General features: G+C 42.1%; 1 protein-coding gene across 11 annotated transcripts in view; it reads left to right on the top strand.

Moving 5' to 3' along the window:
- Positions 1-469: 469 nt before the first annotated feature.
- The window catches only part of LOC120898767 (KH domain-containing, RNA-binding, signal transduction-associated protein 2-like), a 47,609-nt gene continuing 30,544 nt past the window's right edge, over positions 470-17,534 (top strand). For 4 of the 11 annotated variants that reach the window (XM_040305083.1, XM_040305077.1, XM_040305079.1 and 1 more), the window contains exons 1-2: positions 471-623; positions 15,477-15,751. In XM_040305083.1, the coding sequence (XP_040161017.1) occupies positions 15,658-15,751 (94 nt within the window). In that variant the 5' untranslated portion in view covers positions 471-623; positions 15,477-15,657. The other 7 variants (XM_040305085.1, XM_040305076.1, XM_040305084.1 and 4 more) reach the window with 6 other exon arrangements.

Genomic DNA, 17,534 nt, shown 5'->3' with positions numbered 1-17,534 from the left:
CTTTCGACAGCCCGATTGTTAAACCGATGTCAAAGGGAGAAAGCTTTCGGATGTTGAAAAAAAAAACAATCAAAAATCATATTGGCTGCTACATTGAGAATGTAATTTGGAATATGCAATGAATAATGCCTGTGATGTATTTGTGGGTGCGCAAAAACGCCGGAAAACTGAAAGGCTTTGCGTAGTAAATAATGAAAGCAAAACCGGCAAGAGCAACATCCGCTGGTGCGATATCGTTTTCGGCTGTGAGAGCAAACGATAGCCCATCTCCAGAGCACAGCACATCTGTACCGGGGTCGTTGAGTGAGCCGTGAGCACAAACCGCCCGTGTGTGGAAGCTTTCGACGACGGACGAACGGTTGCCGACCGGACCCGAGAGGAAGCTTTTGCCGAAGCCAGCTATGCTATCCTAGCCGACGGATGCTGCAGCCTACACGCAACGAGCTCCCATTTTCAACACACACCTGAAACCGACCGGAGCCAGTTTAGTTGAACGAGATCCTTCCGGCAGTTCGGACGCGCGCTCCCGTCTGCTGCGAAAACCACTCGCTGGAGGTTCGGTGTTTCTAGTTTGTGCGAAGGGATTTTTCTCCCCATCTCACCCGTTTGCTGGACAGTGTGTGGTGAGTTGCTTCGCTGTGTCAGAGTGCAGAGCAAGCGTTTGTGTCATCGGACGGGTGGAAGATAGCGGACACCAAAGCCGTGATCCCGTGCGAATCATCAACCCCGCGCAACAACGTCGCAACAGGCTGTTGAAGAGGGGTGCAAGAGCAGCTCAGCACTCCGGTCGGCATGCAAACCGGCTACAGCATCATCTAGTGCGCGTGTGTGTAGTAAGTGTGCGTGTGTACGCTTGGCAACCGCACAGCAACCGCGGTGACGAGACGCAACGGCTCGGGCTTCTTCGCGTTTGGCCCGGGGCCCGGTTGTTGTGAGCGAAGCACGTGCGCGAAGGAAAATTCTCGCACTGTCACACCGTCTTTCCTTTCACCTCTCCGTGGCTGGCTGGGTGGGTGTATGCGTGTGTGTGCGTGTGTATTTGTCAGTGTTATGCTTTCAGTGACCGACCAAAGTTTTCTTTCTTCGCGAACGGCATTTGTTTCGGCAGTGTTTTGCTTCTGCCCTGGTCGCTTTTAGTGCGAAACTGTGAACCCGGCTAAGGTATACGGTCAATGTGGGCGAATAATTATTAAAGTGCAAAGCTCCGTTGCTCAGCAGTTGCCTGTGTGCACATTAAAGCATGAAATATGGCAATAAAGAAACAGTGCGTTACGGTGGTGCTGTGAGTAATGTACAACATTGCGAATAAAGTTAGCAAAAACGGCCTTCACTTTTAACAAATACAAACAAAAAACGAATCTTATTCTACATCTTATTGTTATTGAACAAATGGCAATGCAAAATGTGTTAGTGCTAGTTAATCTATAAGGATGTAATATACTTTGTGGAATGATTTGACTAGATTGTTTGCTAGGAAAATCGGCCATCAGCAGTGCTTAGAAGTGAATGACAACATTACCATGGTAGGATTAACTTTTTTTATTGCTTTCTCTATCTTCTTTAATTTCTTTTATTCAGTCATTTTGTACACTCTTCCTGCAGATAAAAAGCAAACGATTTTAAACGTTCACAAAAGACATTTTGATTGTAGAATGGTTTCAGATCGAAATTCTAACATTTCCACAAGCAAACCAGAAGCCAAAAACTAAAATTAAGTCAAAATTTTTATTCAATCATCCGAAGCGATTGAAGGGTTTTAAATTGATTTAGTAACTCAACCGTTACATCGATTTACGGCGCCATCGTGAGCCATACTTTTCTTTCTCGCTTTGCTCCTAACATTTTGGAGTCTCTTTTAACGTTTGCCTTGCGCTTCATTCGGCGTGGGCGACGGTGGAAGTCTGAGTAGTAGAAGTTGGAGAAGTGAAGAAAACGTTGCACAACATCGTCTTATTGACTTTTTTGTTCCAGATTTATTAGGGTTGTGTGCTGAAACGAGTCGCTAGTCCGAACAGCTGTTGATGTTTGATATTGAAAATGTTACTGAAACAATATCCATCCAACGATTGGGTGATGTTATAACGCAGTGAAACTGTTGGTTCCTTCCATTCAGCCATTCAACGGTTTGATGTACAGTCTGTCTGTGGGTGTGTGCAAAAATAGGAACCAAATTCAAACACTGCCGCCCATACTTTCAGTACCAAGCACTTTCGCCTCCACGCCTCCCCCCCCCTCCCCATCTCCTCAAACACTGTGGGCTGGCATAGGCACAACAAAATGAAATTAAATTGTTCGCCATGTTCGGCGAAGGTTGCTTTTAACGCAAATTTTCAATCCTCCACACTTTTCGATCACGAACACGGCGCGTGCAAATGACTGTTCAGTTTGCCCTCTCCGTTGCACACGAGCCCTGTCCTGGAGGCTCTCGTGCTACATGCTACACGATGCTGCTGCTACGGATGTTTACAAAATGAGATGAATTTGTAACGAAGTTGATCGATGCTGAATTAATTTATTTTCATTAAAAAATAAATTACTCGCAGCCTCGGGGCGGCAATGGGTAACCATTAGCCTTCCCGCATCGCTTTCGGACGAGTCTCGGCAGGGCGCAATTTGCGGGGGGGGGGGGGGGTTTGTGGGAAAAAAGGGAAAGAAGAAAACACAATCACCCTCGTCAAGCAAGCAAAGGAGGGTTGAATAAATTGGACACGGAGAGTGACATCCTCGCATACGGTACCAAGAATCGTTTGCTGGTGCTTATGGGGCTTAAGGTATGTAAGGGGTTTTTATTCAACTGCCACGCGTTAAAGTGGCTGTCCAATGTATTGGTTAACATAATTTTGGCAAAAATGTTGTTCATGAGTGTTTACAATTTTAAATAGGAGTGTTTGCTATTTATGTTATGTATGAAGTGATTAGAGTGGGTTTGGGCATAGAAGAAATTCTCTAGCATCTCATTCATGTGTTGTTAATCTACATTCACTGAATTCAACCATTTAGATTAGAAATAACCTTATTACGTATTTCCAAAGAAATGAAACATTTTTTTAGCTAGCTGTCACATTTTTGTGACATGAGGTTGTACCATGTCAAAACATAAACAAGACAGAAAGATGCAGTATCATTTCAAAACAGTATGACAACTGTCTCGGAAGAAGAAAGCTATCCTAGATCATGGTTTAACCAAGATGCTCTGCAGATGTAGATGTATCCATGTTTTTTTTTAATTCTGTTTTTGAATGGATAAAAAAGCTACTTCCCTAAGTTAAAATTACCAAAACCCTCGAAATTAAATTTTACGAAATGTAAAATTATTCAGCAATATTCGTGCAGGAAAACAGCACGTTGTGAAAGGTTATATTTTAAGGTAAACAGTTTTTACGCATATAGGCAGTGTTCGCTCCAATGTTAGTAAGTTTGGTTAGGTTAAAAGGATTGTTTGTGACACATTTTTTATTCTTTTTGAGTTGCTGTAACCCCCATCATATAGAGCCAATTGAAACGAAATGTAAAATCGAAAACCGAGTAAACCATTTGAAATAGTTCATCAAACCACACCACGAAACAACAGAAACGGCTCAACATGTTATTAACCTTATTCACCCTAGATTCACCCTTTTCCTGTGTACGAAAATAATAGACAAAGCTTCATTCTAAAGATAGAAGCAATTTTACGCCCACTTTGCTTTGTACGAAGGACTGGCAGAATCACTCACCGCAGCATACAATTTTATCTGCTTCATAAATTAAATACCATCTCGAACAATGAAAATTCAACTACAACGACAAACAAAAAAAACGCATGAAGTGTAAAATGTATTCCGGTTACCGAATCCTCTCTCCATCACTCATTGATCGCTCCAAGAGGAGGAAGCAAGGGTCATTCTAGGGCTTTGGTTGGTGAAATAAATTGAAATGTAAAATTAGTGCCCTTGCAAAAGGATGACGACGCATTTCAATAGAAACTCATTTGCCCCGTGCTTAATTCCTTCGAGGAAAATGTAATTAAAAGGTCCCGGCTAGGACGCACGGGTGGCTGAATCATTATTATTGCTATTGATTGTGGTTTGGGGGGGAAACAAGTGAGAGACTCCCAGTGTCCGTGTTGCCATTTCAATTGCGTTACCGTTGGGGGTTTGCGGTTCAACACCGAAACGCAGCAGAATGAGTGCTCATAACCCTTGTTGATGGCCCCACCTAGTAGTTTTTAGGGTGATGCTGGGTACAAAGCTTACCACTGTTACCAAACTCCGAACGAGAATTTCCAATTTGTAGCCTAACCGGCAGTGGTGCGGTTTTGCCAACCTCCACAAATCCTATTCTTCTGCAAAAGCGAACGTTTTAGTAGCAATGAAAGGAAATTTGGTTTGGTAAGGGAGCTCCTGCCTGCCTCATTTTAGTGCACCTTTCCCGGGTTTGTATTGCAGATAAATGTGTGTTCCGAAAAACGGGATTGAAATTGTGTAATTTTTAGGCCAGCATTTACATAAACTTCAACCACGGATTTGATTATTTACAATGCTAAGAGAGAGAAAAAGAGAGAGAGACATAAAGAGAGCGAGAGAGAGAGAGAAAGAGAGAGAAGAGAAAGAGAGAGAGGGAGAGAAAGACCACGGAGATTGCACAAAATCCGTTGCTTGCGTTAGGCTTGATAGCACACAATCAACTACGAATTAATTGATTTTAATCGATTCCTGTGGGTGTGAGCAGAGCTTGTATGTTACTATGTAGTACTTTATCATCAATATTTGTTCAAAATAGGTTATATTTTCATGAAATTTTTCATAAAAAAAGCCGTCTTGGAGGAAACAAGCATCTTGAATAACATAACAGTATGGAAACTTATCTATCTTTGTATACTTTTCTAGGACACTTCTACTTCTACTAAGACAAGTAATGCCAATTCCGTGCAGGCTGAGCTTTCTCATGCAAGGATTATCTAATTGAGCAGTATTAAGAAACATGTCCACCTCTAAGTGGTACGAGCGTTCATTGTAGTGTAGTAACGCTGTAGTTAATTAGCCATTTGGTTTACGACCATCCCGTGCAATGTGTTCGGAAAGGTACAATACGGCCGCTTGGGTAGGAATTAATCTAGCGCAAATAGTTTCCGGAAAGGTTTCGAGGTAGCAGCGTGTGATTTTGCCAATTTAACAAAGGATGAGAACGGTTCACTCTTCACCGAGCGAATGTAGCTGTTTGGCGAAGCTCGAACGAATGATGCATTGCGAATGCTTTTGTTGAGTTCAGATTAGATGGGATAATTTCTGTTCCTTGGCCAAGTTAAGTGACGAGATAAAATTACCTCTCCTACATCCCCCAAAATGGTTTCATTCCCTTGTACCTCCTCCCGTAAAAATGAGGTCAGGTTTGATGGATTCATGGACGTTGAAGGCCGTGAACCAGGGCAGGCGATCGGTGCTACCGGAGCCGTAGAAAGGAACGAAGGCAGCAAAATCATTATTCCACTTGAATGAAGCGTCACAAGCGTAAGATCTGCCACTTGAACTGCCGGTAGAGAGTGAAACGAACCGCAAGGACATCAAGCACTTTGCTCCCTCCGGCAAAGCACTTAACGAAGCAAAATCGGTAGGAGATTAATTCATTCTTTATGGCCACCTTCTAGCACAAAACCGCACAATAAATAGAACCACCGGTAGACAAGGGCCCGGATGCGGGAAACAATGGCAGCCGTTCGGTGGTCGGTTTGACTGGTTCCTTTGCGAAAAGCTTTAAATGTTTTATATCAACATCCAGGGTCCAGCGTAGCGGTGTAGGCACGCCAAGAGAATTTGATGATATGGGTATTTTACTTGAGGCATATTGGTTAAAACAATTACTATACATTGGTTGGTTTTATCATTTCAACTATGTTTTTAAATGGATTTTGGCATTTGGAAACTACACATAACGAATCTAAAAAATCACGCCTGAAAATTAACCTTAATAAAATGCTAACTTTTCACACCAAGTTAAGGTCTAAAGAGGATAGCTCATGCAAGCTTTTTTTGTATGAAGAAAGGTTAAATATTGCTGCACATGATATATTAAAGTGAAATCACATCGATTTACAAACAAAAATCAACAGCCTAGCTATTTTGAAATACTTGATTGTTTGTGTATAGTGGTAAACATACAATATCCAATATCAACACAAATGGCAATCTCGGTTGATTGGAGCTGGCGTTTCAGTGTTTTAATTAAATACCTCAGTGCTCCATATTGTACGCAGCATACGTTTATGTCTTTCCCTGGAAAATAATAAAAAATCCTAATCAAATTGTTGAAATATCTTAAAAAAGTGGACAAAAAAATGTATCTTTTAATAAGTTTCCTATGCAGCCAGCTGCTTTGGACTGATTTCATTAGGCTGCGATTTACTTATCTCCGGCATTATTTGTTGTTGATTGCGGGCATATCTTCTGTTTTCCTTCCTCCCTGAAGCATCAAACAAGCCTATCCGGTGTGGTGCGTTAAAACCAGAACCTAAGTAAAAGGAAAGTCCCGTAAGCGTCTACTTCCGCACGCACTCAAGCATCCAGCAGCGTGCCATTTCTAAACAGCCGGCAACGGACAGCGCCTCGGGTAGGCGCGCTCCTTGTAATTTATTCAACGATTATCATTAATATTGCGCAAATTAATCACAAACAGTGGCGGCTACGAAGAGCAGAGACCCCCGAGAGCCGGCGAATGGCATGCGATTTAAAACGCGACGCTTGGTAAAGCATGGAGACGCCCGGTGGTTTGTTGATCGTTTCACAACTGGACAGCCTGCGAGTCGGCGAGGTGTTGACGTTAGAGGCAAATTACAAAGCTGATTAATATTCCTGATGAATTGACGGCAGCTTACAGGGGCTGCAAAATATGCAGCGTTTTTAACGGCCACGCTGACGATCGGAATGCCACTTCCCTTTGGCAAAACGCTTAGGTCAATAAGCCTACAAAGCCTTCATTTAACCAGTAGAACGGTTTACAAATCCCACCCTACCCTTACCAAGCACTTGATGTTTGGACTACCCTCGTAGCCCAGTGTCGTTATCAAAGACGAAGTTTTGCCAAATTTACAGCCCTGCTTACGGTTACGGAGCGGTACGGTTATCTTTGGTAGATTTTACCGCTTCACAAGAAACACGAGTTGTGTTTCTTTGTAGCTTGCTTGTTGACAGGAAAGATCAATTGATTCGCTTGCTGTGGCATTCGTTTGGGGCTTGTTTTGTGCTCAGTTACTTTGATCCTTAAATTCAATAGAACCTACCGAAAAGCCCAACCCTTTCGTGGTCGGGCCGCTACGCGAATCGGTTTGAAAGCAGCTTTCCTACCCTCTTTGCTTCTGCGGTTGGTGGCAGGTGTTTTTGAGACGACTTGTGGGTAAGATTTTTTTTATTCGATGAAATAGGATTATAAAACGACGTGAGGTAAGAAAAAATGGCGGAAAGGGTGGAGGATGTTTTTCCTTCCCACCCAAAGCGGCCGTTCGGTAGATGTGTAGGTGTGTAAGGTGTATTTTTCTTAACAGCCTACGTGCTTTATCGTACAAAATGAGAGCATTTACGGTTTTAATGATATTTAAGCGTTTTCCCATACACAGACAGTTATGTTTGGGGTAACATATGTGCATAAAACCATCGTTTCCCAGTCGATGTTGTGATTTTTATTGAATGCTTTGATGTTTTAAGGAGTAGCACTATGATTATAAATGGAACCACAGCAGAGATTGTTTTGTGAGCGTTAAATATGTTTTTTCGCAGAATAGAATATCGTTCTAAACTGGATTGTTCGTTTCTTGCTGGTTCGGTATCAAACAGTGTATAACAAGTGTATAAGTGGGTCTTAATCCAATAAACTTGTTAAAGAATGCTGCTAGTAAGTTGTTTGTTTTGGTTTCACAAGGTTTATTAGTTCATTGAGCTAACACTCTTAGGCTGACGGGTCTGTGCATGCGACGAAACACAGTAAATAAATATTTTTGTCGGATGTTATTTTATTTATTTTTATTTATCGGACGCGTTGGATTATTTCTATTCGCATAGATTACGGCGAGATGAAATTGCTATGTTCTGTCAAGTGAAAAATAATCGTTGCAGCCCACTGTGCTTCCAGCTTCCCTCTAGTTTTTTTTTATATTTGATTGATTTCACGCGCAAAGTTGTTCTTAAGGAGACATGTCTCTTTTTAATTATTAACAAATAAAAAAGTGAAAAAGATGCATTACTCGTTAAAGATTCATTATTCATTAGTAATGTAACGCCTCACATCTGTTTAAGACTATATATTGTTAAACCATTAAACTGAAACAGCATACCAAGTATTTCAGTGTCATCTTTTAGCCCTTAAGCAGGTGCAATTTTGAGCATTTGAAAAGCTTTTCGACGACCGTCAAGTAATCTGCTGCCATCAGCATCTGCGTCGATCCGATTGTGAAATTAGTGAAGCAATTATTAGCAACGCAAGCCAATTGCCAATAGGTGTCATACAGATAAAGAACCGTTCAAACGCTGGCTTTCGGCAGACACCATTTGTTGTCCGGCGGGAAAAAGCAGCCAACTGTGTGGCAACATCGAGCAAGTGGTCAACCGGAAATGAGTGGTAACGAGCCTGCCGGATACAGGCACAGTTCGGAAAGGATCGAATCGCACTTCCTGCACTTGATAGAAGCAGTTGTGGCTGTTGATGTGTGACTTTCCAAAACTTCCCGCCTGAGCGGCAATGTCTGACTAAACTGACCCAAGTGAACCAGAGGAAGAGAAGAATGTGGTGAGGGTGGGGGTAAAGGGGGAGGATGTCCCTAGAATGATTATCGGATTTTCTCAATTGGAATAATTATCTTGGACTATTCAGGGGCTTTTCTGCTGGCCAGACGTGCCCCACAGCAGCACTCCCCCGGGGGAGTTGGACATGATTTGGTTTGGCTTGTGAGTTGGCTGGCGACGGTGGCCTCGCTTAGCGTCCGATCGTTTGGCATCCTTTCTCGTATGGTTACTATTGTATTTGGTGCGTCGGGGGCAGGAAAACGACCAAATTCACATACTCCCAAAGCAGAGCTCGGAATCATATGGAACAGATTTGTTAGACACAGACCGAAGGCAAAGTTTACCTTGGGATGAGGCTGAGTAATTGCATCGGTTCGCTGGCTCGTTTATTGATGATGATTGGTGGAAAATTAAGTTTTTGGTTTGTCAACATTCCACTTTCATATTCATTTTTTGATATATTTTTAGATTTTTGCTTCTACCAAAGCATTTGAAAAGCAATGCCGAATCACGTTTGCGATCGTTGAATATCTGTGATGCAGGATGATTTATGATTTATAATTATGATTTATAATTATGATTTATAATCTTTATAAAAAGATTGATATTGGGCATAAAATGAGCAAGCCTCAGATATATTTCTTCTGTATAGATATTTTGACGTATGTACGTAGAGGGTAAGTTAAAATAAAATACGGTCGTGCAAAATTACCATATGTTGGTGATACATTTATTAGAGCACAGTCATTTTGGAGCAAGAATTATAATTGGCCTAGACCTATCATAAACCATTAGCTACTAAAGGCCTTTGCTTCCTGTGACTGTTTGGTTAACCCAGGATAGCAAGTCCAGCGTATGAGGGGTTCGGTACATATGAAACTTAAAACCCTAAACGGGCATGTTGTTAAATAGCAGACAACACAATTCGGTTTAAATCGTGTATTGAATGTTTGATGGATGTTCGCTATTGATTCTACCATACTTTGTATAGAAAATGTTTTCCTTAAATGTCAATATAGTTTTCCGATATCTTTGAATTTGCTCCACTATTTGTTGACTGTTTTCTAGCGAATAAACCAAATAAATAGTTCAAAGATATGTTACAAATTGTTATAAAACTATGATAAAGTGTTAAAACGCATAGGTAAACCTTTTAAAGTTAACAACAGGATGGCTAGACTCGTAAGAGCGGATAATTTCGATTCCTGCGCACACTTTTTTTCCGTGGAACTGTTTTCTCTTAAGATATAATGTTTCAATAGTTAAACGTGCGTTTAGTTACAATACTGTTACATTTTGTGTGTTGTAACTAATATTTCGAAACTAGAAAGTAATAATTCCTATTCTTCAGCAGCATTCACATAGCGAATGGTCGTTAATTCTTTCCTAAAAAACTGCCATCATCCGATTTTCCTCATTTGATACAAAAGCATTTCCCAAACTGTAAACCACAAACCCCGCAAAAGGATTGATTGTGGTTATGTCATTTTGTTTCGCAGTTTAAACAGCCATGTACCGCCCACCGCCAGCGGCCGACTGCCAAGTGTATTATCGCATCACCCACATGCGATAGAATCGGAAGGAGATTGTGTGGAAAACTCCAGAAACTCTTGACGGCAGCAAAGGCAAGGCACAGCAAAAAGGCTCCATTCGATGAAACACGATGGACCTACACGATAGACAGAGCTACGAAACAAAATTAATTAGCTCATCCGTTGCTTCACCGGCAACTGTCCCCAGGATGAGAGCCGCAAACCCTTGAGTTAAACATGGTTTTAGGTGCCTCGAAGGGGTTTAGGTTGACGTCGTTGACTAGAGAGCGGGCGAGAGTTAGGGAAAAAGAAAGAAAAATACAGGACAAAAGCAGAAAAGGGACCGAAAACTCAAAAATGTTGTGCCGGTACAACACATTTGCGGAAATGGTTGACATCCGGGAAATGATAGAGTGTGTGCACTAGCGGAAGGGGCTAACACAAAAAAGGATACCCTCGGTATCGGTCCCCTGTGAGGTTTTGTTACATTAGCACCGCCGTTAGTGTGTTGGTGTATGTTCGAGCCAGTGAGTGAATGGCAAGAGTGAAAGGGAAGGTACTCGAAATGCACCCGTGCAAAGGCCGTGTGGTTGTAAGAGTGGGAACGCACGATAGCGGATCCAGCTAGAAGGGACCAGCTGTGGATGGATTTTCGGTGTTTTTCTAATGCTGTGGCCAAAGGGGGATGCTTTTTGTGGCGATACTTTCGTTTGGCTGTGTTGTTTGTATGGCTGGGCGTCTGGGGAGGTAGCATAAATGGGGAACACCTCGAGTGAAAAGGATAGAGTTTGTATGATGAAAATGTTTTGCTTTTTCGAAAGATTAATTTTAACAATTAGACACAAAAGTACGTCCCACTGCATTATGTTCATTAAGGATGTTTCATTACTGACACTCACCGAGGGAATGTGTATGCGTGTGGGTGAGAGCCTTTAATTTGAACTCTCGGCAAAGTTGAAGCACCACCTATGTTGGTGAAAATTTGTCTACTTTAGGGCGAACTTAGTTTGGCTAGCCATTTAATACTATGTGTTGGTTAAATTCTGTGTGGTTCCCAAATGATTTAATTTTGTACTCTATAACAGTTTTTGGATTTCGATTGAAAATTAATTGATTTTTTGTCACCTTTAACTATCTACACTCTTGAACCCAAATAACAAAAACAAATCGTAGGAAAATAACCAATTTAATGCATCGATTTATCTTACTCTATCTCGCACCACCGCCATGTTCCGCTCAGCTGGAACAAGAAAATGTAATGAGCAACATAATGAGTCTAAAGATAAAACCGACTACCGATAGTCTCCACCGATGCCGCAGCCACGATCGTGATAAAATGCTGTCTTTTTGTGACAGCGGTTCCCCTGTCGGGTATTGGCGATGGTAACAGAGCTACGTGTGAAGAAGATAACTCATTTATCGCCAGGGGAACATTACTGAACCGCACTGGCAACCCTCCGGCATACTGACCGATACGCCGGATGCGAATTTTCAGCATTTCCGCCATTTCCCCTCGGAGCCACGATTATCTGTAAAAGCCGTTTGGTCTCGGTGGCTTTTGCTTCCCGCATGATGGTGGTACGCTTTTCCGAGCGGCGGTTTGCCACTGTTTTTCATCAGCGCGCATCTTGCATGGTGCAATGTAGCAGCATTTCTCCCCTTTCTTCACACGACCATTGCCCTGCCATACTGCTCACCACGGGTGCATTCTTTCAACCACCGTGTCGGGTCGATGCTGGAAATAGTGAGGAAATTTTAACCGATCAACCGGAAATTCTTCGCACAGGTCGAGCAGATCACCCGTGGCGGGTCGGTGCGCCTGGTGCGGTGCAAGGTAAACGCTGTCCATCGGTTTGACAGCAGCTTGGCAGTTTATTGGGTGAGAAGGGAGATGGCAGTATGGACCGGGAGTTTGGATTGCCGGGTTTAAAATTGATATAAATTGAAAATTGCTATTTTATACCTTACCGAACACCGTGGCTGTAGCCGAGTAGCCGATTCATCCTACAGTCCAGCCACTATCGTGTAGTGGCCCCGTGTCCCTGTGGCGGGATTTGCTGCTCCTCCTGCACCAAACCCTTCGGTAGCTTGGATAGCGTGAACTTTTCCATGCACACCAACACCCGCAGAACGCAAAATCCGGATGAGGGGGTGGGGTAGGCGAATGCTAGATGCAGAGCGCTTTGAGCTTAAAACAACCCGACAGGATTGAGTTTCATTCATTTGCTCGGCGGCGCTATCAAGTTGCGAACGCAGAGGCGCGGCAGGGCGCATGGACTCGTGATTGATGAGGTTTTCCCCGAGATGAGGTTTTACCAACAGAGATAGTTTTACGTTCGCACGTGCTGCCGGTCGCTGCGCTGCCATTATACCGTTCTACGCGATTCAATGGTTGTAAAAGTAAGCTTGGCACGACAGTCATTGACAGCGCGGAAAAGCGTACGGGCTAATAATTGCTTTAATCTTTTTGCATAGTTTTATGAAATAACGGTAGCATTGTGTGTTAGTGTTACTTGGGTGGAATGCGATTTATGTGAGTTTATTTTATAAGGTATTTAAAGTTATTTTTGATTGATCGCATCAAGAGATAGATTTCCAAAATTGTGTATAATCGGTTTAAAGTTATTGATTGATTAAATCACATTTCTATTTTGACGTTTTTATTAATACCCAACAGCTACTGGGACTTATGAAAATACTATGCGAAAGATTTTTTCTCTTTGTTTATGTAACTACCCTTTCGATACTAATTATTACCGGTGGGAACATGTCAAATTGTGCAACGACCCATTGACATACGCAGAACATTGCCATTTGGATTGTGGATTGTTTCGTCGTTTCAATAAAATGTTGCAGATTACGCATTTTTTCGTTCTTCCACGCTCTTTTTTTTGTTTTGCGAGAACCAGATATATGGCACTGTTCCAGGTAAAAAAGTCAACATGCAACAACAAACAATTTCGAATAAAATCGCATCGTCCCACCACCGGGAATGTCCAAACAGCGCACCAGTGGACTGTGTACGGGATTTTTGCTTAATGAATTCCCATGTCAACGGTGCACCATCACCACCACCAATTTGTCTGTTATTTGGAAGGTGGGCAATCGGTAGGTAGGTAACTTCCCCTATTCCTCCCTTAAATGGGGTGCTGAATGGAATAAAGGTTGACTGCAAATTGGATTTTTCGATGAGCTTTGTGTTGATGGGTGGTTTCGTTCGGGTGCTGGTACAATTTTGGCCAACTTAACTGCAAGGCTTGTTGCCTGTGTCTGTTCTCGTTTAGTTGGAATGAATTAAATAATTAAAAGCACCTTTGCAGAATGCTGTGTAAACTGCTTTTATTTATTTTGTTTCATGGGAAGCATGTTCCACCCCGGGAAGGTGTTGTGCAATGCAATGAGATACCTATATACCTATGAGATATACCTATGATATAGAGATTTAAACCAAATTTTGATTTCATCCATACAACATTAACCAGTTGCCTTTCGTTATCCATTATTCAAACATTTCCATTTCCAAACAAATCCATTATTCAAACATTTGCTAGCTAACTGTAGGACAACAAACAATAGAAATTGAATCAACTACACGGTATAAAACAATATTTTTAAGTACTTTTCTAAAGAACAACTATTTTCCAAATCGTGCTTTCCTTCAATGTTGGTTATTATTCTATACTAAAACTAAAGATCGCTGTGCTTATAAATGTCTTACATGCTCGTTTAATTGAACAGAATCAATTCCATTATTGTATTACTCACAATACCATTTGAAATAATTTTGTTTTGCATTTGGATGATCTAGAAGATTTCAAACAGTGTATAAACGATTTCTGGAATGTTTGTTTTTCGGAGTTTACTTAATGGCTCATTATAAATTACTTACACAAGTGCTGGGTAAAACTATTTAATGTTAATGACATTATGTCCATTGTAAAAAACAGTGACTTTTCTAAACGTTATCACGATGGCTTTATTCAAAAGCAAATAAAGTGTAGAATAAAGTAGTTTACGCTTTCCAACTATGCCACAACTTCCAGCTGGTGCGTTGGAGGAGCTAATGTTGCTGCTGCTGCTGCTGCTGGTGGTACTGTCAGTTGCACCGTAGTTGATAACGAAGTTGACGAAGTTCATGCTTCCTCATTGATAAATTGAATCATCTGTACTGCCAATGCAAAACGATAACTTTGCCGCTTGGGGTTTTTTAAATAATTTGCTGCAGCTCAGACCGTTCCTCACCTTGCTCCCCATCCAGCAGCTAGCAAAAACATTCCCGTATCTAGAGCAGCATTACAAAACGATGCATTTGCAGGCGAACGACGGGTTGGGAAAGTGTCGAATAACTTCTCCCTGCCACCCAGTCGTTCGACTCGGGCAAGAGTTCGTGTTGCTGGTCAGAGTAGAGATGTGTCGTTTGGCGAGCTCCAAAGTTTTGGCGAAGGAAAAACTTGACCTGCTGGTGTTGTTGCATTGGCTTCTTGCTGGGTGCCACCTGCTGTACTGTCTTTGACAGCTTAATACCATACAAGTTGATTCGCGAAACTATTATGCATAACGTTCGAATGATATTTGTATTGCGCTTTGCATGTTTTATCTTCTTGTTTCTATGGGTTCTATTTTTTTTTTGTATTTAATTTTTTTAGTTCTGAAACTCAGCTTGCAAGGATCTTTATTTTTATTTGAAATTTACCAGATAAAACCAAAACTAAAATATATTATTCCCTTTCTTCTTCTATTTTCAGAAAAGAATTAGACTGTGTCATCTGTGCTTGCATTCTTCTTCTTCTTCTTTGGCTCAACAACCGATGTCGGTCAAGGCCTGCCTGTACCCATTTGTGGGCTTAGGCTTTCAGTGACTAATTGATTCCCCCCCATAGCAGGATAGTCAGTCCTACGTATGGCGGCGCGGTCTATTTGGGGATTGAACCCATGACGGGCATGTTGTTAAGACGTACGAGTTGACGACTGTACTACGAGACCGGCTTGCATTATATCTTGAATAATATTGCGTTAAACCTGTCGTTTTAATCAAACACATCTGCTTTGAGCCTGGGAAAATAAGTTAAATAAATAGTAGTGGTTGATTTCTTTACAAATTATTTTTTTTACATATATTGTTTTAGTTGAACCATATTTTCTTCATTAGTAATATATTTTAGTTGTTTAATCTTATACAATACGAATATTATAGCAGTGACAATATTGATTAAGTGATATTATATGATTAAAACTTGGTGCAAAATAGTAAAAGAGAGATACGATAGTTCTGTTCTTTGAAAGCTAATTCGCTCAACTGCAGTGAAGTGCATGAGCTAGTGTGTGTATGTGTTAGTGAATGTGTGTGTGTGGGTGTACGGGTGTGTCAGTTTAGTATGGAAATAGCGAGTGTGATGGATAACATGATGAAAACCAGCATGGGACTTCACGACGACCGATCGAGTCGAAACAGTAACAGCAGCAGTTCCGGTAAGTAAAATGGCACAAAGTAAATGCTTGCTCCGCATATTACACCTTCCAGTGCAGCTAAGACATAAAGCAAAAGGGTTCTCATTTGCGCTCCAGGAACTTTAGACAGTTTGCATGACGATCCACCGAGAAAATGGGCGAAAGGCTTGGCGCTGTTCCTTATAACGGCTTCAAAGAATCGACGCCTACAACAGTAACATAATGAGAGAACCAACGGTGCAAATTTGTCTTCTGGACTGCATTTGTGCTTCTTTGCACCTTGCACCTTTGCGACGTCAGGAAAGCAAACAATGGACGTTGGCTGAACGGTATTTGCTTACACCGGAGCCATCTTGCCGCGTAATGAAGCCATCTTGCCGCACCGAAAAACGGATGGCCCAGGAGAAGTTAATGCACATGTCGTTGCACAGCACCACCTGGCGTGCAGCGCAGAGAGAGAGAAAGAGAGAGAGAAAGAGAGAGAAAGAGAGAGAGAAAGAGAATGCTCGCTGCTCGGTGACACTCCAATTTGGAGCTCATTCAAAATGTAGCACAAACCCTCACATGCTGCGGGGAGCACACATTTGCCTGCACCAGCACCAAAGCCTGGAGTGCTTGGCAGTGCTGCCGCCGTTTTGGGGGCAAATGCGAAAGCGAGCATCGCAACAATCCGTTCACACTAAACCCGTGGGACAAAGTGATGCACGTCTACCTGGCACCTAGGCGGCTAGGGTTCTTGTTCGCGTGCACTTGAAACCGAAGCACTGGTGCCAGGTGTCGCCCCGAAAGGTTCGACATTGTGCTTAGGTAAAGTTGCAAATTACGAGAGCTTCATACAGTGAGTGCATTTCCTGCTGGCTTGCTAGGACGTACAGGGCGGGATGCAATTTCTGCATTCCGGAAAATGGGTGTAGCACAAACGCGGGAAGCGGTTGATGAGCTTGGGCAGGACCCGTGCGGGTAGAAAATAATTTCAACAGAATCAGGTGTGCCGAAGCGCCGCTCTACTACTTAGCCTAAATTATCTTTTCTAAATGAAGGTGATTTGTTTGTGCAAAATTGCACGGATGCGTTTTTAAGTTTAATTTTCAAACAAATGTACCAGAAGGGCTTCCTAGAGACGGCCTGTGCTGCCGCAAGTGGAATAGTTTCGGTGGAATGATGTTTGTTTTTGTTAGCAAGGTTAATAACCCACCAAAGTACGTTTCGGCGAATGAGACTGAAACCAACGAATTGGCTTTTGGTATCTTCAATCATGCGAAAATCATAATTAAATGGCTACGCTATACGCACACCGCTCAAGGGAAGAAACGAACGGTTTAATTATGTTATTGCCCTCCGGCGAGGATTGTGATTGATATTGTGCCTTCTAGTTAACACGGGTCGAACCAACCGTTGTGCAGCACCATTGTCATTCGTTGCAGAGAGCCCTTGGATAAGAGCTTATCATTATACTATTCTCTACCAGCTTCATGCGCTGGTTTAGCTCCATCCCACATGGTGGCAATTAGCTGGAAATATTATTACCAACAGCAGTGAAATACCTCGAAACTGCCCCGAGGCTAAAAATCAATTCCAATCGAAATTTAATGCTTATGGCTCCATACGCTCTTCGAACGAGGGTTTCGATTGTGAATCATAACTAATGTTCCGACACGAGTCAACTAGCTTAGCATCATTCCCTACCGTACGCCCTGTCACATAACCCACTGGAAATAACATGATGACATGTAATTACTGCAATTTTTCGTTGTTCTTGGGGGAAACGGTTTTAGCATAGCGCAATAAAACTTATCGCCTACCT

This window comes from Anopheles arabiensis, chromosome 2 (genome assembly GCF_016920715.1).
Source record: "Anopheles arabiensis isolate DONGOLA chromosome 2, AaraD3, whole genome shotgun sequence".
NCBI classification, from domain to species: domain Eukaryota; kingdom Metazoa; phylum Arthropoda; class Insecta; order Diptera; family Culicidae; genus Anopheles; species Anopheles arabiensis.
Note: the sequence above shows the minus strand (reverse complement) of the source record. Positions and strands in the feature narration are given on the sequence as shown.